The sequence below is a fragment of the Thamnophis sirtalis genome, unplaced genomic scaffold, assembly GCF_051295495.1.
Source record: "Thamnophis sirtalis isolate CommonGarterSnake01/CBP01778 unplaced genomic scaffold, rThaSir2_p1.2 scaffold_5, whole genome shotgun sequence".
Classification (NCBI taxonomy): Eukaryota; Metazoa; Chordata; class Lepidosauria; order Squamata; family Natricidae; genus Thamnophis; species Thamnophis sirtalis.
Genome location: NW_028261385.1, coordinates 71,273,997 through 71,297,956, shown reverse-complemented (window position 1 = coordinate 71,297,956; position 23,960 = coordinate 71,273,997). Strand labels below are relative to the sequence as shown.

At 44.5% G+C, this 23,960-nt stretch overlaps 1 protein-coding gene across 4 annotated transcripts in view; it reads left to right on the top strand.

Moving 5' to 3' along the window:
* The window catches only part of TJP2 (tight junction protein 2), an 86,238-nt gene that overhangs the window by 36,524 nt on the left and 25,754 nt on the right, over nucleotides 1–23,960 (top strand). For all 4 annotated transcript variants that reach the window (XM_087716007.1, XM_087716006.1, XM_087716005.1 and 1 more), the window contains one exon: nucleotides 19,585–19,638. In XM_087716007.1, the coding sequence (XP_087572133.1) occupies nucleotides 19,594–19,638 (45 nt within the window). In that variant the 5' untranslated portion in view covers nucleotides 19,585–19,593. The remainder of the gene's footprint in view (nucleotides 1–19,584; nucleotides 19,639–23,960) is intronic.

Sequence of the window (23,960 nt, the reverse complement as noted above, 5' to 3'; positions counted from 1 at the left end):
ATATAGAATTAGAACCAAATGCAATACAATAAGTGCCATGAACTCTCAAAATCTAGACCTCCATTGCGATATGATTTGACATCCATCATCCCTGCTTTTTTGAGTTCAGTTTTATTTAACATAATCATAAGAAAACAGTTTAAAGCACCACAAGTCCAGCAATTACAGGTAGTCCTCGGATTACAATAGCAATTGAGACCAGAAATTTCATCACTAAGCAATGACAGCAATTCCAGCAGTCACAGTTGCCATTGCTAAATGACCATACGGGTGGTGAAGTGGGGACATTATGTGATTGTGACTTCCAATTTTCTGCTGGCTTTCTGTTATCTTTGCTAGTGGGAAACTGATAGGAAATGTCAGAAATCTGATCATGCGACACTGCAACAACTGAAACTCCAAGGACCTGTTGTAAGCCCCCCCCCCCGCTTCAGCACTGTTGTAATGGTTTTGAATGCTTGTTGAACGAATGGTCATAATCTGATGGCTATTGTACCTGTATCTTTTGCAAGCTTCTGACAAGCAAAGTCAATGGGGAAGCCAGAGTCATTCATTTAACAACCACTTTACTAACTTAACAACTGCAGGATTCACTTAACAACTATGACAAGAAATGTCAAAATGGGTAAAAACCCTCTTAAATGTCTCACTTAACTACAAACATTTTTTGGCTCAGTTGTGGTCATATGTGCTCAGGTCGATGAGTACCTCCGCAGGCACGGGATTAGATACCATCAATACGCGGACGATACTCAATTGTATCTGTCCGCCCCGTGCCAACTCAATGAAGCGGTAGATGTGATGAGCCGGGGTCTTGAGGCCGTTATGGACTGGATGAGGGTTAACAAGCTTGTGCTCAACCCAGAAAAGACCGAGTGGCTGTTGTGTTTTCCTCCCAAAGATTTGACTAATATTCCATCACTCAGGCTGGGGGGTCAAATTCTACACCCCTCAGAGAGGGTTCGCAACTTGGGAGTCCTCCTGGATCCACAGCTGTCATTTGACCACCACCTAACGGCTGTGACCAGGGGGGCATTCGCCCAGGTTCGCCTGGTGCGCCAGTTGCGACCCTACCTGAATCGGGAGGCTCTCACAACAGTCACTCGGGCCCTTGTGATCTCTAGGCTGGAATACTGCAATGTGCTCTACATGGGGCTGCCCTTGAAGAGCATCCGGCGACTACAGCTAGTGCAGAACGCAGCCGCGCGAGTGATTGCGGGTGCACCTCGATTCACCCGCATAACACCTATCCTCCGCGAGCTGCGCTGGCTGCCTGTCGATCTCCGGATGCGCTTCAAGGTGCTATTAATCACCCATAAAGCCCTACATGGCAGTGGATCTGGATACTTGAGAGACCGCCTTCTGCCAATTACATCCCTGCGACCAATAAGATCCCATAGAGTAGGCCTCCTCCGTATACCATCGGCCAGCCAGTGTCGGCTGGCAACCACAAGGAGGAGGGCCTTCTCAGCAGTAGCCCCGGCCCTTTGGAACGAGCTCCCCGTGGAGATTCGTACCCTCTCCACCGTCCAAGCCTTCCGCATAGCCTTGAAGAACTTGCTCGCCCGTCAGGCCTGGGGATAAGGATAGTTACCCCTCCCGAATGATGAATGTATGTTGCCTACCATTTTATTATATGTTTCTATCTTGATGTTTGTATTCCCCCCTTCCCAGTTTTATGTGAGCCGCCCTGAGTCCCCTCAGGGAAAAGGGCGGCCTACAAATTCTAATAAAACTAAACTAAAACTAAACTAAACCTGACTATATAAAAAAATAGACAGCTGGTGTGTTGCAAAATAAAGGGACAGCTTCTAGTATCTTTGGGCCTCACATAGACCTCGTAGGCATTTGTAGTAAATAAAAAGACGGAGTGCTGACTTCCAGTGCTTCCTTCCCACTTCCTCAGCCCCCAGTGACAAAGATAAGCTGGTGTAAAGAGTACATCTTAAAGGACTAAAAGACATGGTCTAGATCAGAGGTCTCCAACCTTGACAACTTGAAGACTTGTGGACTTCAACTCCCAGAATTCCTCAGCCACCTGGCCCCAAAACACTCATTTTGCCAGAGTATCTACCCTCTCTGACAAGCTGTTTAGCACACAGTTTATTTAAATAAATATTGAGTGGTTCTTTAAAAAGAGAGAAAATGAATTTGTAGTTAGAGTGAAATTTGGTTGAATTTGTACTATTTGCAAACTATGCACAGTGAAGTAAATCTGTCTGTGCTGGGTTAAACCAATAGCCAATTTTAGCTATGAGTTTACTTTACAGAGTCTAAACAGGGAAGTTTATAGGAAATTGTATTAATAGATATGAATACAATAGAGTATCCCATTTTTACAGCAAGTACTGTTTAATCCAGAAGCAAAAGGAAAGACCTTCCTTTCATTCCAGCGAAAACATCTATCCTCCATCCAATTAGCTTATTGCTACACTTGCTGTTCTTTATAATGTCTATTTATAGTTGGATTTTAAAAACTGTATATGTAGGTGTTCCAGGTATCATGGAAATAATTTATGTTATAAAACAGCTTCCTTTTTATCTTTGTCCTTTCTGTTGTATGTTTAGGACTACAACCATAGCCTGCTGGGCTTTAGATGTCATGATATATTTTTTTGGGGGGGAGGAGAGGACTTGTTTTGCTTTTGTTTTACTAAATCCAAGAATATTGTCCATGCAGACTATTCTGTAATTTAGATTTGCTAGTAATTAGATTTACTAGTAATAATGGGGCTCTGGCAGTTGTCTAAGATATAGGTCAATTATATAGAACTCCATTCTAATAAAGCTTATCTTTCTAAGAATGAGAATAAGAGGCCACAGAGGAGGGACCAGATAAAAGCAGGGAGATTGGTAGTTATTACGGTACTTATGAGATTGTTTTGACACTCAGCTTCTATTTGGTTAAATATATAGGCCTGTAGTTTCTTAAATTACAGTGGTTCCTTCCCAGAGGTTTTTTTTAAAAAACAGTTCTTCTTGGCTGAGAATGAGACACATTATTAGTTTAGATGAATTGTTATTGCAGAATGGTGAAATTGTCATGGATTATGAATCATCTACCCTGAACATGAAAGATATGATTTATTTCGAGTCAAGAGAATTAATAATTTGGACAATAATAAATTGAAGGAGTGGAGAATTTAAGCAGCCTTGTGGATTATGTTATACTTATCTGAGAATATTAAAAATACATTCCTGTGTATGACTACTCAAAATCATGTTCTGCTGAGCTCACTAAGACTTACTCTAAGCAAAGTTGCAGCCTTAATCACAAAGCTGCAGTGATGTATTTTCCAGGGGAAAAATATCTGTCCAGATTAAGCAGATGTTGATGTGTTAATCTACATAGAATAATTTTCTATTTGCTCTGTGTAGCTCACCAAGGAAACATGAAGTTGCCATATATAAATTAGCTTATGCTAATTCAGTGTGCACATAAAAGGACAAATTGGTGATGTGATGTTAGAAAATTTTCTTTGGAAAAATAAAGCAAGATACTTTATTAAATGGATTGTGCCAGATTTTCTGGCCCTTTTGCCACAATTGTTAAGCAAATCAATTGCAATAGCATTTAGATTTATATTCTAGTTCATAGTGCTTCACAGCTCTTCTAAGTGGTACACAGAATCAGCATATGGCCCACAATAATCTGGGTCCTCATTTTACCAACATTGGAAGGATGTAAGGCTGAGTCAACATTGAGTCGGTTTGAATAACTCCTGGCAGTGAGCAGTGAGTTAGCCTATGAGTTAGCCTGCAATACTGCATTCTAACCACTCTGCCACCACAACACATGCAAATCACTGCTGTTGTTAAATGAATCATGCAGTTGTTAAACAAATCTGACTTCTCCCATTGACTTTGCTTATCAGAAACCAGCTGGGAAGGTCACAAAAGGCAATCATATGCCCCAGGATGCTCAACCATAATAAATACTGCAGAATGCTTGAATTATGATCACATGACTGTGGGGATGCTATGGGGGTCATAAATGTGAGGCCTGGTGATAATTCAATTTTTCAGTTCTGCTGTAACTTCGAAGAGTTGTAAATTGAGGACTACCTGTACAGTAGTTTCCTGGTACTTGAATTCCAGAGGCAGTCGTACTGTCATCACGTCTAATAGCTATTTATCCCCATGACTTCCATTAATTGGTCCACTTTTTTAAAAAGTCAATAAAGCTGGTAGCCAGCACCACATCTGGTTGCTTATTTTATTGCACTATTGACTTGGCTGCAAATCTTTAGAGGAGTTATCTTCATTCCTGCCCATGTGGAAAGATCAGTGTTAGGAATTCTTTTTCCTTGCACTGCATATACTACATACACTACATTTGCTGGTGAGTAGAAGAAGGTACAGTATTGTCTCAATACTGTGAACTTGCTTCTTGCTTCCTAGACAAATTTACCTAACTCCTGGTGTACGTATTTAATTGAATATGACATAACTTCAAAAGCTTTCTTTGAAAGAATTTGCAATTGGTGTACCTTTTCTATGCAGTTTTACAAAATGCTCTCAAAATTGATAAGATAGCTCTTAAAATTCAAATGCTCCATGATCACTAGCATTTGGCATTTGAAAAGTTTGTGGAAAGTACAGCTTCAAATGCTTTACTGGATTATATGTAATTTACAGCAGTATATGTGACTTTATAAAAAGAATGACTTTTCAGCTCAGTTTCAGTCACCTGATTTCCTTTACTTTCTGCATTATGTATAGAAGATTGGCAAATAGTTGCTTAATGCCACCCTCTAGTGGAAACTAATTTATAGATTGAGGTGTTTAATACCAAGCAGGTTGGCTACACGTGTGACAATTTAGTTTATACTATTCATTGATATCATTCCAAATTTAAAATTGCTGGCAATATGATCATTTGTATATGATACAACAATATATTAAAGGTTTCATCCATCTTTGTCATACATTATCAGTTCTGGTTTTGATACATTTGTACACACGCGCAAGCTATTTAAATTGAGCGACTCAAATCTCATTGGCAAATATGTATAAAATCACATGAGTGAAAAACTGAAGACAAAGGAAAATATGCTTCCCACCATTCTTTAAAATGAAGCTTTGAAAAATAAGTTTCTAAATTCAGAGAAAATAGAAATAAATAGATGGGAAAATAATTAAGAGATAAGTAATTGAGTGTTAAATAGCCTGCATTTTTTTTTGCAGAAAATTAGAAACAAATAGGAACAGAAGGTAAATGAATTGAAAATATATCATTTCCAATGTCCATTTGGTTATGCTGATATATACCTAAAGAATGTAACACAAATGGCAAATAGGGTAAAATTTATGTCCCTAAAAATACATGACTTTCACGAAAGTAGCAATCACATTTGGGATATGGACATGGGATAATTAAAGCAGTTATCCTACTATTTTTTAATAATAATGAATATTACGCTTAAAAACTAAACGGAACAGATACTGTGTTTTCCAGAGTGGGAGGAGGGAGTGGTCACATGTGGGTTTTATCTTAGCCTCATTGGTCCAAGACTGAGAGCAAAGCTATAAATACTGGTGCCTTCCAATCCTGGCCCAGATTCTCTCAATCTTGGTCCAAGCACTGTTAGAGTATTTTTTTAGGTAGGATTTCTTATTGTTTCAATTTGACTCCCATTTGGTTTAATTGGGCACTTTAAAACTTTGCCCAAAATTTCTAAATTGTACTGCTGCGGTCCCAAGTTCTCTGCCTCAGGCGGCTGGGGAGGGCCCTGTGGGGCGTTTTGGTCTCCCTTCCCCCGCGGGCCAGGAGCCTCAGCCCTATCCCTGGGAGCGTGGGGGTGCCAGCTCCGGTCTTTCAGCTGCTTCCCAAGCAGCTCGCTTTGCAGCAGCGGCGACAGGAGCGGCTTCGGCGCCACGTGGAGCACGCGAGCCGCCCGCTTTACAGCTGATCGGCCCGGGTGGCTGCCTCTCCGCCACTTATTGTCTTATTTGCTGTGGGGGCCGTGCGGGGGTGAGGAGAGCGTGCCTGAGTGCCGTGTGGCTCCCCTCGACTCGATTCAGCGTGGCACCAGCTCCTGGAAGCCCGGCTGAGCCGCTGGAGTTCTTTACCGGCCTTTTCGCCCGCACACAGAGTTCCGGCGGCCATTTGGTAGGTCGCCACGTGCGCAGGGCCTTGTTTCGGCCTACCTCGTGGGTGAGGCCTAGCACGAGGCTTTGGGCCTAGCTCTCCCCACAGACCTTCAGGCCCTGGTTCCGGTGGGACTTTCGCAGGCCTGTGTTCCTGCTCCCTTCGTTGGACACGTGAGTGGGGAATGGACGAGGGAGTAGAGATTCCCCAGGGCCAGGTGGTGGGCCCAGCTAGGGGTGAGGAGGCCCTGGATGTGGAGGTGGGGGGGCTCCCCCCCAGGGATCCTTGGTCACTAGGCGCCCTTCTAGGTCCTCCACTAGGGAGGAGGCCAGGGGGCATAGGGCGCTGGAGAAGACTTTTGCGAGGGCGGAGAGGCAGGCCCAGTCGGCCAGGCCTTCATCCCGGGACAGGTCCAGGTCTCTCCTTGGGCCTATGTCCAGCAGATCTTTCCCCTAGGGGATTTAGCCCGGCATCTTCCTCTAGCTCCCCTGGCAGGTCTCGGGCCTACTCCAGAAGGAGGCGTTCTCCATCCCCTGCAGGTGATCCCCTGGAGGGTACGTCCAGGGGCCCCTGTTCCTCCCAGAGGTTGGCCCCCCAGGGGCCTGGTTCTGTTTATGGGGATGTGGAGGATCTGGATAATCTCCCTGAAGGAATTAAATGACTTATTTCTGCAGCCATTTCACGGGGCATTGCCCAGTGGGACAAGGGCTCCTTTTCTTCTAAGCGTGGGGGGCTAGGCAGGGTTCAGTATCGAGCTTCCTCTCCTTCCATGATCAGTGAGGCTTTGTTCTTGTGGGGGGGAGATTCTCCAGGAAATGGGCTTCTCGGATGATGAGAATACAGCCCTTTCTGATGAGCCTTCTTCCAAGGGCCTCTTTGAATTGAATTGAATTGAATTGATTTTATTTGTAGGCCGCCCTTTTCCCTGAGGGGACTCAGGGCGGCTCACAGAAAACCAGGGAGGGGGGAATACAACACTAAGACGACAACACATAATAAAAATAATACGCAACATGCATACAACATTCGGGCGGGGTAATGGTCCTTATCCCCAGGCCTGACGGGCGAGCCAGTTCTTCAAGGCTGTGCGGAAGGCCTGGACGGTGGAGAGGGTACGAATCTCTACGGGGAGCTCGTTCCAAAGGGTCGGGGCCGCTGCTGAGAAGGCCCTCCTCCTTGTGGTTGCCAGCCGACACTGGCTGGCCGATGGAGTGCGGAGGAGGCCTAACCTATGAGATCTTATAGGTCGTAGGGAGGTAATTGGCAGAAGGCGGTCTCTCAAGTATCCAGATCCACTGCCATGTAGGGCTTTATGGGTGATCAATAGCACCTTGAAGCGCATCCGGAGATCGACAGGTAGCCAGCGCAGCTCGCGGAGGATAGGTGTAATGCGGGTGAATCGGGGTGCACCCGCAATCACTCGCGCGGCTGCGTTCTGCACTAGCTGAAGTCGCCGGATGCTCTTCAAGGGCAGCCCCATGTAGAGCACATTGCAGTATTCCAGCCTAGAAATCACGAGGGCCCGAGTGACTGTTGTGAGGGCCTCCCGGTTCAGGTAGGGTCGCAACTGGCGCACCAGGCGTACCTGGGCGAATGCCCCCCTGGTCACAGCCGCTATATGATGGTCGAATGACAGCTGTGGATCCAGGAGGACTCCCAAGTTGCGAACCCTCTCTGAGGGGTATAAAATTTGACCCCCCAGCCTGAGTGTTGGATTAGTGGCCGAATTTTTGGGAGGAAAACACAACAGCCACTCAGTCTTTTCTGGGTTGAGCACAAGCTTGTTAATCCTCATCCAGTCCATGACGGCTTCAAGCCCCCGGTCCATTACGTCAACCGCTTCATTGATTTGGCACGGGGCGGACAGATACAATTGCGTATCGTCCGCGTATTGATGGTATCTAATCCCGTGCCTACGGATGATCTCTCCCAGCGGTTTCATGTAAATGTTAAATAGTAGGGGGGATAAGACCGAACCCTGCGGCACCCCATATTTCAGGGGCCTTGGGGACGATCTCTGCCCTCCCACTAACACCGACTGCGACCTGTCCGAGAGGTAGGAGGAGAACCACCGTAGCACGGTGCCTCCCACTCCCACCTCCCGCAGTCTTCGCAGAAGGATACCATGGTCGATGGTATCGAAAGCCGCTGAGAGGTCAAGGAGGACCAGGATGGAGGGATGTCCTTCATCTCTGGCTCTCCAGAGATCATCCATCAATGCGACCAAGGCGGTTTCAGTGCTGTAACCGGGTCTGAAGCCTGACTGGAAGGGGTCTAGGTAGTCTGCTTCCTCCAAGGACCGTTGGAGCTGGAAGGCCACCACCTTCTCAACAACCTTCCCCAGGAAGGGGAGGTTGGAGACCGGGCGGTAGTTGTTAAGGACAGCTGGATCTAGGGATGGCTTCTTCAGGAGGGGTCTCACCACCGCCGCCTTCAGTGCGGCGGGGAAGTTCCCCTCCCGAAGAGAGGCGGTTACAACCGCCTGGATCCAGCCTCGTGTCACCTCACTGCAGTTAGAAACCAGCCATGAGGGACACGGATCCAGAGCACAGGTGGAGGAACTCACAGCTCTCATGGCCTTGTCCACATCCCCGGGGGTAACCTCCTGAAACTCAACCCAGAGCTGTTGTACTTGGTCCCCCTGAGTCTCGGCTGGAACTGCAGGTGTGGAGTCCAAGTCCGTCCGAAACCGAGCAATTTTGTCCGCTAAGAATTGGGCATATTCTTCAGCTCTGCCCTGCAAGGGTTCCCCCGCCTCTTTGTTCCAGCCATGTTTAAAATTCTCTTGGACAAGGCACGGCAGACCACTAAGGTTGGGACTTGGGATCCTTCAGTGCCCCCCCCCCAGGGATCCTGACATGGCCATGTTTTCCGCTACGCCACCAACAAGGAGGAGATCCCTGCTCCCCTCCTGTTTTTGGAGGTCTTGACTAACCAGTAAGCTTGCCCCTCCAACTTCTCGGCTCCTGGCAGTAATGACCGCCAGCACTATAACCTAGAACAGACCTTTGCTCAGGCCATTCAGCTGCCAATCATTGACACCCCGGTGGCCGCCCTGGTCTCCTCCTCCGGTGGTGTCGGATGACGCGACAGATAAGATGAAACTGGAGGATAAACGTGCAGAGCTTACCTTGTGGAAGAATTTTAACGCCACGGCGTGGGCTATTAAGTCTGCGGCCTTGGCTTCCTACTTTAACCATGCCACAGTCATGTGGCTTAAGAAGCTTCAGGAGCGCATCCCTATCCAGGATGACCGGATCCACCAGGATCTGTTTAAGATCATGGCGGCCTGCCAGTTCTCGGCTGATGCGACCCTGGATATGGTCAAGTTTGCTTCCAGTGCCTTAGCCACCTCTGTCACCTCTCGTAGGCTTCTTTGGTTGCATCACTGGCAGATGGTCAACAAGGCGAAATGGGATTTGGCGACCGTCCCCTTCAAGGGGCCCAATCTTTTCGGGGAGGCCCCTACTCCCATTCTTGTTGAGGATAAGGACAAGAAGAAGGTCCTTCCTTCTACGGCTAAGAAAGCCGAGGCTAAGTCGCATCCTTTCCGTAGGCAACGGTATAGGGCTTCTGATTATGGCTATAACCAACACTTTTCTTCCTTCCCAGCTGATAGACAATTCTCCAGGCAGTCCTTTCAGGACAGGAATCGCTTCCAGGGCCAGGCTCGGCGGCCCTTTCGTGGAGGAGGAGGAGGCCGTCCCTACCGCAGAGGGAAGTGACTCGAACCCAAGTCGTCCCATCAGCGGCCGCCTCTCCCTCTATGCGGATCGGTGGGACGAGATCACGTCGGACACTTGGGTCCGAGCCACGGTTCGTCACGGGCTCAGGTTAGAATTTCTCTCCACTCCTCCAAACCTCTTCCGGTCATTCCCTCGGAGTCGGGAGCGCCGCCGCCTGATGGTTCAGGCGATCGCTCACCTCCTCGAAATTCGGGCAGTGGAAGCGGTTCCTTTAGGGGAACGAGGCCTGGGCCACTACTCCAATCTCTTTGTGGTTCCAAAGAGCATGGGGGGCTGGAGGGCAATTCTAGACATCAAGCGCCTGAACAGGTTCCTGGTGTACAGGCGCTTCAAGATGTCATCCCTCAGATCTATCCTTCAGGACATCAGGAAAGGGGACTTCCTGGCCTCCGTGGACCTCACGGAGGCCTATCTTCACATTCCCATCCTGCCCGCTCATCGCCGGTTCTTGAGGTTCTCTCACGGGTCCCGCCACTACCAGTACAGGGCTCTTCCCTTCGGCCTGGCCTCGGCCCCACGGACCTTCACGAAGGTTCTGGCGGCTCTGGCGGCTCATCTGCGGTCTGTGCCGGTTCGTCTCCAATGCTATTTAGACGACATCTTGGTTCAGGCGGGGTCCCTTCCTCAGGCCGTCTCGGATCTTTGGCTCACTATTCGGAGCCTTCAAAGCCTGGGTTTTTCGGTGAACTTCACCAAGAGTCATCTTTCTCCCTCCACTCGCATTCTGCATCTGGGGACAGTCATAGATTCCAGGTTGGGGGTGGTGAGTGTGTCTCAAGAACGGCAGGACAGCCTCCGTCGTCTGGCGGAGAGCGTTCACGCAAGGCAGTCCACTTCCATCCTCTCTCTGTCACAGTTATTGGGCAGAATGGTCTTTTGCATCGGGATTGTTCCGTGGGCCAGGCTTCATCTCAGGCCCCTTCAGTGGGAACTCATCCCCTTTCAGAGGGGACGCCTGAGCAATTCTCTTCGGACTCTCCGCCTCCCACCGGGGGTCTGCATCTCTCTGGCATGGTGGCTCTCCCCTGCCATTCAGCGGGGCTGCTGCCGTCGATGACCCACATTTATAACTCCACCAGGGCGGCCTTCGTCCGATGGTGCTCCCCTAGGAACATTTCTCCCGCTAGGGCCACCATTCCCAACGTCTTGGATTTCCTTCAGAAAGGTCTTGAGGACGGGCTTTCGCAGAATACATTGCATCGCCAGGTGGCGGCTCTGTCTTCAGTCCTGGGGGGGGGGGTCTTCTTCCCTTTCCCAGTTTCCCCTGATCAATCTCAGGCCTCCCCCAGTTCACAGGTTCCCCACGTGGGATCTTCCCCTGGTTCTCTGGGTCTTGATGGGGGCCCCGTTTGAGCCCCTCCACTCAGTTCACTTACGCTTCTTGTCACTGAAAGTGGCCTTCCTGGTGGCAATCACGTCCGCCCAATGTATTTCTGAACTAGGTGCCCTGTCCTCCAGGGAAGACCTCGGTCACTTTCATCAGGACAGGGTGGTCCTTCGCCTTGACCCGGCCTTCGTCCTGAAGGTAAATACTCACTTTCATAGGGCCCAGGAGATCGTCCTGCCTGACTTTTGCCCGGACCCATCCAATGACAGGGAACGTCTCTGGCATCGGTTGGATGTCCACCGCGCTCTGCGGATCTACCTCCGGCGTACCAGAGAGGTCCATAGGTCGGAGGCCCTGTTTGTCTCCTTCCAGCCAGGGTCGCTGGGGTCGAGGGTGTCTTCAGCTACCATTGGCCGTTGGCTGCGTGAGGCCATTGTGGAGGCTTACACGGCCTCGGGTCGGCCGGCTCCGTCGGGGATCACAGCACATTCTACTGGGAGTGCCGCAACCTTGGCGGCGTGGGCCACAAGAGCCCCGTTTGAGGACATCTGTCATGCGGCCACTTGGGCTTCCCCGACGTCTTTCATCCGGCATTATCGTCTGGATGCTTTCATGTCTGCGGACGCATCCTTCGGTCGGAGAGTTATGCAGGGGGTGGCGGCTGAGGCTCCCCTTGGGCCCTAGTGGTTCTTATTCTCCCTCCCTGGGACTTTAGCTTGGGTATGTCCCACATGTGACCACTCCCTCCTCCCACTCTGGAAAAAGGACATTGGTCTTACCTGAACGTCTATTTTCGGAGTGGAGGAGGGAGTGGTCACAACCCGCCCTGAGTTCTGTTAATTGGGGCCAAGCGGAGGGCCCTGGCGTTCCCGGGGTTTGTTGTGTTTTTTTTTTTTGTCGTTTCAGTTGTACCGTTCATCTTCGAGAATCTGGGCCAGGATTGGAAGGCACCAGTATTTATAGCTTTGCTCTCAGTCTTGGACCAATCAGGCTAAGTTAAAACTCACACGTGACCACTCCCTCCTCCACTCCGAAAATAGACGTTCAGGTAAGACCAACGCCTTTTCCCCCCAAAATAAGACAGGGTCTTATTTTCTTTTGAACCCCCCCCCCAAATTTTGCTTGGGCCTTATTATCCGGGGGGCGGCTTATTGGTTTGGGGTTGCTGGGTGGCTGCTCTCTTGCGAGCGGGCACCCGAAGAGCCGGGCACAGCCTCAGGGCACACAGCGCAACAAAGCTGCCATGAGGTGACCATGCTCATGAGCAGTCACCCAGCAATGCCCCTTTCCAGCTGGGCAGAGCGCCACTCACCAACCAAGTAATATCCCAAAGACACTAAGTCGCGTGGCGCTCTGTCCGGCTGGAAAGAGAGTTTGCACAAGCACTTGTTCTGCCTCCAGCTCACATGCCTCCCTGCCTCATCATGCCCAACTCTCCTGCAGGGCTGGGCCAGGGCACTGTCACTGCCACCATGCTCCGAGCATAACCGGCTTCCAAACTCTGAAGATCTGCCGAGTCTTCCGGCAGCGGCTGCTCTGGGACTACGCTCTATGGTTGTGGGCTGGCTGCGGGAAGACTTTCTGTACCAGAATCTTCCAAGCTGTGCTCCAGCGGGGCGGCGGTAGCGCCCTAGCCCAGCCCTTCAGGGAGAGTTGGGCATGGTGAGGCAGGGAGGCACGTGAGCTGGAGGCAGAACAAGTACTCGCACAACCTCTCTTTCCAGCCAGGCAAAGCACCACGCAGCTTAGCACCTTTGGAATATTACTGGGTCGGTGAGTGGCGCTCTGCCTGGCTGGAAAGGGGCATTGCCAGGTGGCTGCTTGTGAGAATAGCTGCCCGACAACCCCCCTCTCCAGCTGGGCACAGCACCACCCACCAACCTAGCGGTATCCCAAAGGCGTTAAGCAATGTGAGCGCCTTTGCTCCCCTCTCCCCGGCTCCAGCGGCTTTGTGCCTTCGGAATATCGCTAGGTTGGTGAGTGGCGCTCTGCCTGGCTGGAGGGGGGGGTGTCCAGGGGGCTTATTATTGGGGGAAGGCGTATATTTTTGCCCAGAGGAAAAATATGGCATGGTCTTATTATCGGGACATGTTGTAATTTTGGGAAAACACAGTATATACAATCTCAATTGAATTTAAATACATGAAAATACAAACTGCTTAGTCAATTTTAATGTTGAAAGAATAGTGGAATACTGAATAGTTATACACAATTAAAAATACCCCAACAAACCAGAGTCCATAAATCCTATTAATAATATATGAATATATAAATAAGTCAGATAAAATTAAACAATAATACACCATGAAAGCCAGCTGGGTGACTTTGGGTTAGTCATTCATTCTCCGCCCAATTCACCTTACAGTACTGTTGGGGTACATAAAAGGAAAAAGTTATGTTGTATATGTTCCTTGCCTTGAGTTATTTGTAAAAATAATAAAGACAGGAGACAAATAAACATAAAAGCTATAAAGGCCTCCTCCTGAGTGAGTCAAATTTTGGGATTTATTTTTGACTAAATATGCATAGGATTGTGCTAAAAGTATTGTAAACTGGCCCATTAGTGTTGCATTCAGTTTCAAACAGCTTTTATCCCTACCACCATTCTTTTCTTAATTTTTTTCCCCCAACAAGCCTGTTTACAATGTAATTTAGGTTTCAATTTATTTTACTACCGCTTCGCTTGGACTTGTGTGATGCTTCTGCTCATGCTCAGAAGTGTCTGGGTGGATGGGAGAAGGTTCCTGCCGCTGTCACTACCAATTCGCCTGATCCGGGACAAACCGGCAGAAACCCATCTCTGATGAAGGATTTTTTTTCACCATATAACTCCTGAAAACACTGTAAAAATAAGCAAAATGTTTACTAACTCTTTTGAACTTTAAAAGTCGAGGTGATTGAGCACCTGATTTATATCTGTCTTTTGTGCATATTGGGAGCTGATTGGTTATTTAAGATACCAAAAAAGAGTTCTTTCGCTAGGGAAAAAACCCAAAGGAATTGAGTTCAATATCACTGCTCATTGAAAACATACATGCTTGGCATTGTAAGAATTGCACATGGATTAAAAAACAAATAAAAGAATACGATATCATCAAGAGAGTAAAAGAATTGAAATGGAAATAGGCTGGTCACATAGCAAAAAGAACAGACGGCAGGTGGACTAAGGCAGGCAGTCATAGAATGGATCCCATTTTATAAAAAGCATCCACAAAAGAGACCTAAAGCAAGATGGATTTATGACATCAGCAAATATTGTGGGCCCAATTGGCAAAAGAAAGCTCAGGACCATATACAGTAGAACTTCTGGTCACAACCACTTCTCACCACGACCAAATTGAGTTCTGACCAAAAAATTCACCTTTTTTTCCCACGGCCAATTTCCCCTTCCAGGCTTACTTTTTTGGTAAGCGCCAAATTTCCAAAATTAGGTTCAGGTCAAATCGGTTTGCGACCGAGGGTATGGAATGAATTATGGTTGTGACCAGAGGTTCTACTGTAGGTTGAAAACATGTGGAAGAGGCATTCATCCTGCCTTCCACAGACAGTGGCTAAAATAATAATGATCACTGTTCATTAAAGAAAGATTAAATGAAGCAGGTTGCTCTCGCTGATCTTGGGTTGTTAAGTTGGAGAAGCAGTGATCTATAAATCTTCTCACCTTTCATACATTTATATCAGCTTCCCCAATCCATCCAGATGTCATTCATTTTAGTTGCAATATACCCAACACCTTACAAGCACATCATATTCGAATTGGTTGCTTAAAAGTTATGCTTCGGGAAGCTAATCAAATTGCAATGAGTTCTATAATCTGCATCCGAATATCCAATATTTGTGTCCTGCATGCTCTCCAGATGCAAGACATGTGCCCATATCTCCGAAAATTCACATTTCCTACATTGTTTGTTTTTCTTGGCAGAGGAAAAGCAACTCTTAATGTTGATGGTTACTTAACCTCAGCCTCAAAGGTTATTTAAGGAGAACTTTTGAAACAGGCTGGACTGGACTCTTTTAACATTATAAAATTCAACATTGCTTTTGGAAGTTTTAGTGTTCTTGTGTATGTGTGTTTGGACTTCTGTATATTACCTTAGGAAATAATGGCAGGATAGTTGAATAGCTGAATATGTAGGCTACTATTATAGTAGAATTGCATAACCATTTTTGACTGATACACATTGATTAAAAGCCTGGGGAATTCACCCTCTGAACAGATTGCATCCTGCCACAGCAAAAACTGGTAAAACATAGTGAATGTGATTATGTGCTGTAAAAAATAGAGGATTTTAACCGGGGATGGAAATTGATTACCTTTTCCCTTTCTCTAGTATGCATGAAGGTTTTTAAGTTTAAAATATGAATCAACTAGCATGTATTGGAGGATATTTCTCAATCTTTATGCTTGAAAAATGTTTGTGGGGCGGTTCATGGAGTCACTAATAGTAGATCCTATAAAAACACTATTTAATTAGAATTGGGTAGGCTGAAATCTGCATAATACTTCTGAGAAAAATTGTTGAATTAAAGAATGGCACTTCATTAAGATATTGGTCTGAATTTTCTGAAAAAGTTATTTTTTCCACTGGGTAATTGCATAAATAATGTCATAATTAACATATTGTGGTTATCTTTTTTGCATTATTTCCAGTGACATATTAATAACTATTAATAAGCAGCTAGTACTTGATTTAATTCATCTCTTGATGTATTTGCATTCTCTGTGCATCATTTCTCTTTTAAATTCTTGGCTCCTGATATAGCTAGAATCTTGGGAGCAAGAATTTAATCTCTCCTTCAGAGGGAGATTTATAAAATCTTGCCCAACCCCCATGCTCATATTGGTCCTTCCATTAATCTGTTGGCCTTGACAGTATTTTGCAAAGAAAACAGATGTAATTTTTATAACATTAAAGAAGAGATTATGAGTTAGAGATTTAGAGAGCACAGATGGCCTTTATGCTTAGGGGACTCCCAAGGTGAGCTTTTGCAATACTTTATAAGTACTACATTCTGTTCTCTACAAAACGGAGCTTCTGGATACAGTCACTTATAGTTTAATTAATCCATTCTTCAAGAGCAGTGAAAGCATTTTATTTCATTTATAGCAATTTGATTATATGTAATTTCAAGGAACATTAATCTCTTCTACCTCCTTCCCAGAAATAAATGCTACTCTAATTTCTGTACTTATAGAGCAATTACTGTGCAGCATTAGTTTCATTCACAAATAAAATATGTTTAAGTACAGGCAGTCCTTGCCTTACAACTGTTCAAAGTTATGATGACACTGAAAAACAATCACTTATGGTAATAGCACTTAGACTTATATTCCGCTTCATAGTGCTTTATTGCCCTTTCTAAGTGGTTTACATAACCAGCATATTGCCCCCAACAATCTGGGTCTTCATTTATGACCATTACAGCATATCCGTGGTCATGTCAAGCAAAGGCAACGAGTCAATTCACTTAACCATGTCACTAACTTAAGAACTGCAGTGATTCACTTAATAACGGTCACAAGAAAAGTTGTAAAATGAGGCAAAATTCATTTAACAAATATCTCAGCAACAGAAATTTTGGGCTCAATTGTGGTTGTAAGTTGAAGACTATCTATACTTGAAGTAATAAATAATTATCCTTAACATTTGTTATGAGGCTGCATGAATATAGAAATCTACATCTGTTGGTTTCTACACTGTAAAACTAATGAGCACATATTTGTCTGTTTGCATGAGTCAAACAAATTTTTTACCTTAGAGGACATCAAACGCAATACCTCAAAAGTAATTTTGCTGATACATGATTCAAGAAGGAGATGTGCAATCCAGAGCATTTTGGGAGTGATTTTACAATTGTCATCTGTCATGATTTTTACAGTGATAATTCTTTTTTTTAAAAAAAATCCTGTACATTTTAGCTCTTCTCAGTTTTTTTTTCATGGTTAATATTTGTAAAGATACCAGCATCAATAATAAAATATTAATGTTTGGGATGGTTTAAGTTGTGGCATCAGGATTAATTAATTAATTGATATTTTAATTTATGATGAACATTTTATTCTAAGACAAGACATTGCATTAAATCAATTGCTACATGAGCATACTCTTGACAAATGCCCAAAGGCTAATGTCTGATACTCAGTTTGATAACTTGTGCATGGAAATGCAGAACATGGAATTGGCGCACCTTTTGGCAAAAAGGAATAACAATTTCTAAAAATTTCTGACTAAACATTTTGTCTCTTTTTGTAGAATTTGTTTTCTGAGGTAAACTTTCCTCCCATATCTATTAATTTGGACTTCCCCGATTTTCTGCAAGATTTCAACTGTAAATTGTAGGGAAGACAGAACTTTACTCTAAGCTGGGTTGGACAATAATTTCCCCAAGGAGCCAGATGAGAAACTGAGTCTGTTGTGGAGGGCGGAGCCAATAACTCCTGGCTGTGCTCTGCCCACTCAACCGGGAAGCTGACCTTCGACCGAAGAGGTGATGCATGGCCAAGCTTGCGTCTCCTCACTTGATTACCATTGCTACTACCCCTCCCCTTGCCCACTTGTGGCTGACAGCCAATTGAAGGAGTGCACAGCAACTGCGTAGAGACAGAGTCAACTCAGCCTCTTCTCCCACTCCCTGCAGTGTGCCTTTTTACATTAATTTATAATATCCAACTGATGTCACATGGCTTGGATAGGAACAGCCAAAGGGTCATATGGGGCCCAGCGGCTATACCAGTGTTGGCTAATCTTTTTGTTGTGGCGTGGCAAAAGTGGGGAGAAGCGTAGGGGGGTCACGCATGTGCATGCCCATACCCATAAGGCAATGCCCTCCCCCATGGATGCACGCACAACTCCACCCCTGTGCACATGCGCCCAGTCCTCACTGAAGCCTCCAGACTTCTGGGAGGCGGCTGGGCCATTTTTTGTCCTCTGTGGGCTTCAGAAAAAACAGCCCAACGGCCAACCCAGATGTTTGTTCCTGGACTTCTGGTGGGCCCCGTTGGGCCATGTTTTGCCCCACCCAGGCTTCAGGAAAGCCTCCTGAAGCCTGGGGAGCCTGAAAAACAGCCCAACGCGCAAACTGGAAGTCCGTTCCCAAACTTCCAGTTTGTGTGTTGGGCAGTTTTTTTGCCCTCTGGAGGCTTCAGAGAAGCCTCCAGAGGGCAAAAAACAGCCAAAAACCAAGCCCAAAAATCAGCTGGCCAGCGTGCACATGTGCACTGGAGCTGACAGGGCAATGCCTCACGTGCCCTCAGAAATGGCTCTGCATGCCACCTGTGGCACGCGTACCATAAGTTCAGCATCACAGGGCTATGCCATGCCTAGGTTTGCTCTCAGCTGGAGCACATAGATTTCATGGATATGAACAAAACAGCAATTATTTGATAACCTATTTGGACTCACCATTACTGTTATTGCATTACTCTGTTGATTTATACTTTAGCTTTTGTTTTTTATTGTAATATTTTGGTTTTTAATTTTTAGTTGAGTTTTATTGTATAACAGGTTTTCAAAAGTCTGAATGGAAAGAATTCATATACAATATGTCTATCTAATTCGATTTATCAATAGCTTCTTCAAGGTCTAAGAAGATATTTCTTTTCCACCATAATGTATCAAACCATTATTTGGTTTTGTTCAGGTTCATTTTCATCAACCCTCACCCAAGTCTGTAATGAAAATACAGAATCTATATACAGGTAGTCTTTGATTTATGACCATTTGTTTAGCAACCATTTGAAGTTGCAGTGGCATTGAAAAAAGTAATTTACAACTTACAATTAGTCCTTTCACTAATGATTGTCATAATATCTCCATGATTACATCATGATTTGTGCACTTGGCAAGTATTTAAATTGGTTGTGGTGTCCCTGGGACATGATTACAACCTTCCCAGCTGGCTTATGATGAAGTCAAAGAGGAAGGTGGCAGAGAAGGTCACAAATCACCATCACATGATATGTGTTACATAACAACTATCGAAAAATGTTGAAAAATTGGGTACAGTCCCGTGATGCCTCACTTTCATGACCACATTGCTGAAAGACAAATTTTCTAGTACCACATGTGCTCATAAGTTTTTATTTTATTATATCATTATAATTCTTTGGAGACCATAGCCCTACTTAGACATTTGCTTAAACCTGGATTTTAAAAGATGTAGATTTCTAAGGTTTGGCTGCTACCTTTATAACTTATATTACAAGTTTAAAGTATGACAGTAGAGAAACAGTCATGCTTATTTTCTGCTAATATTCAGAAAGTATCTCTTTGTTTTTTACTCTTAGCTATGCTTATTAAATTTGGCTTTAAAAATATTATTGTACTATAATTCTAAAAACATTTCTTCTGCTTGAAGCACTTTTTCTTGGAAAGAGTTCCTTTTTTTCAATTGATGTTGTTTTTTCTCCATATAAATAGGGTCCAGTCATGGAAGAGCTCATATGGGAACAGTACACAGTGACCTTACAAAAGGTAGTATGTTATTTGTTTATAATTTTCTAATAGCTTTTTTGCACTGAAATATCTCATATCAATTGACAAACAAGATATGTTCCAATTTTAATTGCGTTTCAATAACAAAATATTTTAACCCTGATAAGTATACTGCTTAAACATTTTTTTTAAAAAGCCCTCATTTATTGTCATCAATAATTTTCTTTGCAATGCTAGCAATTCATTTTTCTAAAGCTACTAAAAATACCCAGAATTTAAAAAATAACATCAACCCTTTCTTAAAGGTTCAGTTCTCTATAACCCAAGGAAGAAATAGCACAGTTTAAAATGCCACTAAACCTCTGGGCTTTTCCAGCACTCAGTTTTGATTATCACGAAGGAAATGTTTTGGAACAAATTACATTCTTTGGAACATAGAGGAGTCTAGTGTTCAGGTCTACAGCTTTTTCTAAATGCTACTGTTCCCCAAAGTCATCAAAGTTATCTTCATTTGCTACAAAGGGACAACAGTCCCATTCATGCAATAAAAAAAGGATAGAATTTACCCCGACACTGGTAGTACAAAAAGAGCATGATGTAGTGTTAAGACACCAGGCTAGAAACCAGGAGATGCGTGTCCTAGTCCCATTTTAGGCAAGAAGCCAGCTGGATGACCTTGGAGCAGTCCCTCACTCTCAACTCTAGGAAGAAGGTCATGGCAAAACACTTCTGAGTATTTTGCCAAGAAAACTGCAGGAACTAGTCCAGACATTTAACCAAGAATCAAAAGTGACTTGAAGGCACAAATAAAATTAAAAAATGGTGATGAGCAGCCTTTCCTCTTATAAATTACACTGTGACATAAGCACTTGGCTTTTGTGTATACAGCTGTTGTCTTTTTTCTGAGCAACAATACATATAAAGGCCTCCAGCATGCAGATAAACCTGTTTGCGCAAACCATATTTTTGTCTTTGATGTCACAGTGGGGCTTATGAAAGGGAAGGACTGCTCAGAGGTCTCGAAACTGAACTGTGCACAGATTATCCAAGAAATGCTGGACAATTATCCATTCCTTTTCCGTGACCATTACAGAATACTGAAATAATTGTATTTCCACCTATTTGTTTTACTGTCTTAAATGGAAGGTTTTGATCTGATCATTTCTTAAACAGAACCGTGGAATGGTCTCTTGGTTAACAAAAGGCCCAGTTTAAATTCCAAAACTTAAATGAAGAGTTTAAAAAATAACTATATCCAACAAAAAAGAATATGGTTTTCTCTAATGGATACCAGTGTAAGATTGTCACGTGGAAGGTTAAAAGAAGGGACTTTTTAACAAATTTACTTATGCAGAGGCTTGGGAAGGCAGAAACAAATACAGGCTTATAGCTTGTATTAACTTTCTGAACTAGAAGTAATTCCTTCGTCTTATTTAAATTCAAATGTAGCATAACACAAATGCCCCACATCCCCTTATTCTTCTTTCTTCCAGTGATTCCAGTGCCTTGCTTCCCTTTCCCTTTACATGTTTGAATTCAAGCTCAGGGTTTTATTATTTATTTACAGGTAAAAGTCGAAAAATTAGGATATAGTGCAAAAGTTCATTTATTTCAGTAATGCAACTTAAAAGGTGAAACTAATATATGTGATAGACTCATTACATGCAAAGCAGGATAGTTCAAGCCGTGATTTGTTATAATTGTGATGATTATGGCTTACAGCTCATGAAAACCCCAAATCCACAATCTCATAAAATTAGAATATTGTGAAAAGGTGCAGTATTCTAGGCTCAAAGTGTCCTACTCTAATCAGCTAATTAAGCCATAACACCTGCAAAGGGTTCCTGAGACTTTAAATGGTCTCTCAGTCTGGTTCAGTAGGAATCACAATCATGGGAAAGACTGCTGACCTGACAGAAAAACATCATTGATACCCACATAAGGAGGGAAAGCCTCAAAAGGTAATTGCAAAAGAAGTTGGATGTTCCCAAATTGCTGTATCAAAGCACATTAATAGAAAGTTATGTGGAAGGGAAAAGTGGGGAAGAAAAAGGTGCACAAGCAGCAGGGATGACCGCAGCCTGGAGAGAATTGTCAGGAAAAGGTCATTCAAAAGTGTTGGGGACTTTTACAAGGAGTGGACTGAGGCTGGAATCATGCATCAAGAACCACCACACACTGACGGATCCTGGACATGGACTTCAAATGTCATATTCCTCTTGTCAAGTCGCTCCTGAACAACAAACAATGTCAGAAGTGTAACTACCTGGGCTAAAAAAACCAGACCTGGTCTGTTGCTCAGTGGTCCAAAGTCCTCTTTTCTGATGAGAGCAACTTTTGCATCTCATTTGGAAACCAAGGACCCAAATATGGAGAAAGAATGGAGACGCACACACTGCAAGTCCAATGTGAAGTTTCCACTGTCTGTGTTGATTTGGGGAGCCATGTCATCTGCTGGTGTTGGTCCACTGTGCTTCATTAACTCCAGGGTCAACGCAGCCGTCTACCAGGAGATTTTGGAGCACTTCATGCTTCCTTCCGCAGATGAGCTTTATGGGGATGCTGACTTCATTTTCCAGCAGGACTTGGCACCTGGCCACACTGCCAAACGCACCAAAACCTGGTTCAATGACCATGGGATTACTGTGCTTGATTGGCCAGCAAACTTGTCTGACCTATGGGGCATTGCCAAGAGAAAGATGAGAGACATGAGACCAAACAATGCAGAAGAGCTGAAGGGCGCTATTGAAGCCTCCTGGTCTTCCATAACACCTCAGCAGTGCCAAAGGCTGATAGCTTCCATGCCATGCTGCATTGAGGCAGTAATTGCTGCAAAAGGGGCCCAAACCAAGTACTGAGTACATATGCATGCTTATACTTTTCAGAGGTCTGATATTGTTCTATGTACAATCCTTATTTTACTGATTACATGTAATACTCTATTTTCTGAGATTGTGGTTTTGGGGTTTTCATGAGCTGTAAGCCATAATCATCACAATTATGACAAATCATGGCTTGAACTATCTTGCTTTGCATGTAATGAGTCTATCTCATATATTAGTTTCACCTTTTAAATTGCATTACTGAAATAAATGAACTTTTGCACAATATTCTAATTTTTTGAGTTTCACCTGTATGTATATCCTATTATTATTTTTACAAATAACTCAAAGGCAGTGAACACAACTAATACTCCTCCCTCCTCCTATTTCCTTCACAACAACAACTGCATGAGGTGGGTTGGGCTAAGAGAGAGTGACTGGCCCAAAGTCACCCAGCTGGCTTTCATGTCTAAGGTGAGACTAGAACTCATGACCTCCTGGCTTCTAGCCTGATGCCTTTAACCATGGGACCAAACTAGCATCATCCCACCTGCTTCTTGTCCTATTGTCCTAGGGCCTGCCGCCCTCTTTGTGTGCCTTCACTATCACCAATGTTGCCGTTTCATTGCTATCTCCTACCTCAGAACTCCCAGGCCCAGAATATGCCAGTTCCAATTATATGCTGAGATACATGGGAATGGTTCAAATGCAATTCAACATTTGTGTTTTGCTCTTGACATAATCTGGCTGTCCAGTCAGGGAATATTGTGCATATTTTACTTTACACAATTAAAAAAAGCACTGAATTGTACATTAACAAATGTAACTCTAATGGTATTACAGTATTTTTTGGAATATAAGATGCACCCCCCCCCCCAAAAAAAAGAGGGTGAAAATTTGTGTGCATCTTATACACCAAATGTAGTCCCACCCACCCGCACCAGAGGCCAAAAACATGAGGCATGGAGATAGCGATGGACTGTGGCAATCCCTGCAGCCTGAGACACCTGATTGGGGGTATTCCGGCAGTGGGATCCACCCGCCAATCAGCTGTACGGAATCAGAATGCAATAAGTGCTAAAGCTTCCTTGGATGATTAGAGTTTGCAGCAGCAATCACATTCAGAAATCACACACAAGTAACTGATTCAGCAGTATTCAAAATAATAATAATTATATACAATACAATACTAAACGCAGGTTTTCCTTTTTTTTTAAAAAAAAAATATATATTTTATTCATTTTCACATTCCATTTCCAATCACTTATATACAGGGTATTTACTATAAAAAAAGAAAAAAAAAGGAAATAAAACAAACAAAATAAAAAGGAACACAACTCATCATTCACAACCCCACCTAACACTTCCATCCTCCATACACCCCATCTACCTCCTCCAACTTTCCTTTCTCCCTCTAACACTCCCCTCCTACTTCCCTTTCCCCTCAAACCTTCCTTCTCCCCTTACTCCCCACACGCCCTCCTTACATTCCCCTTACTCCTTCCTTACTCCTCCCTCTTCTTTCCCTCTATCTCCCTC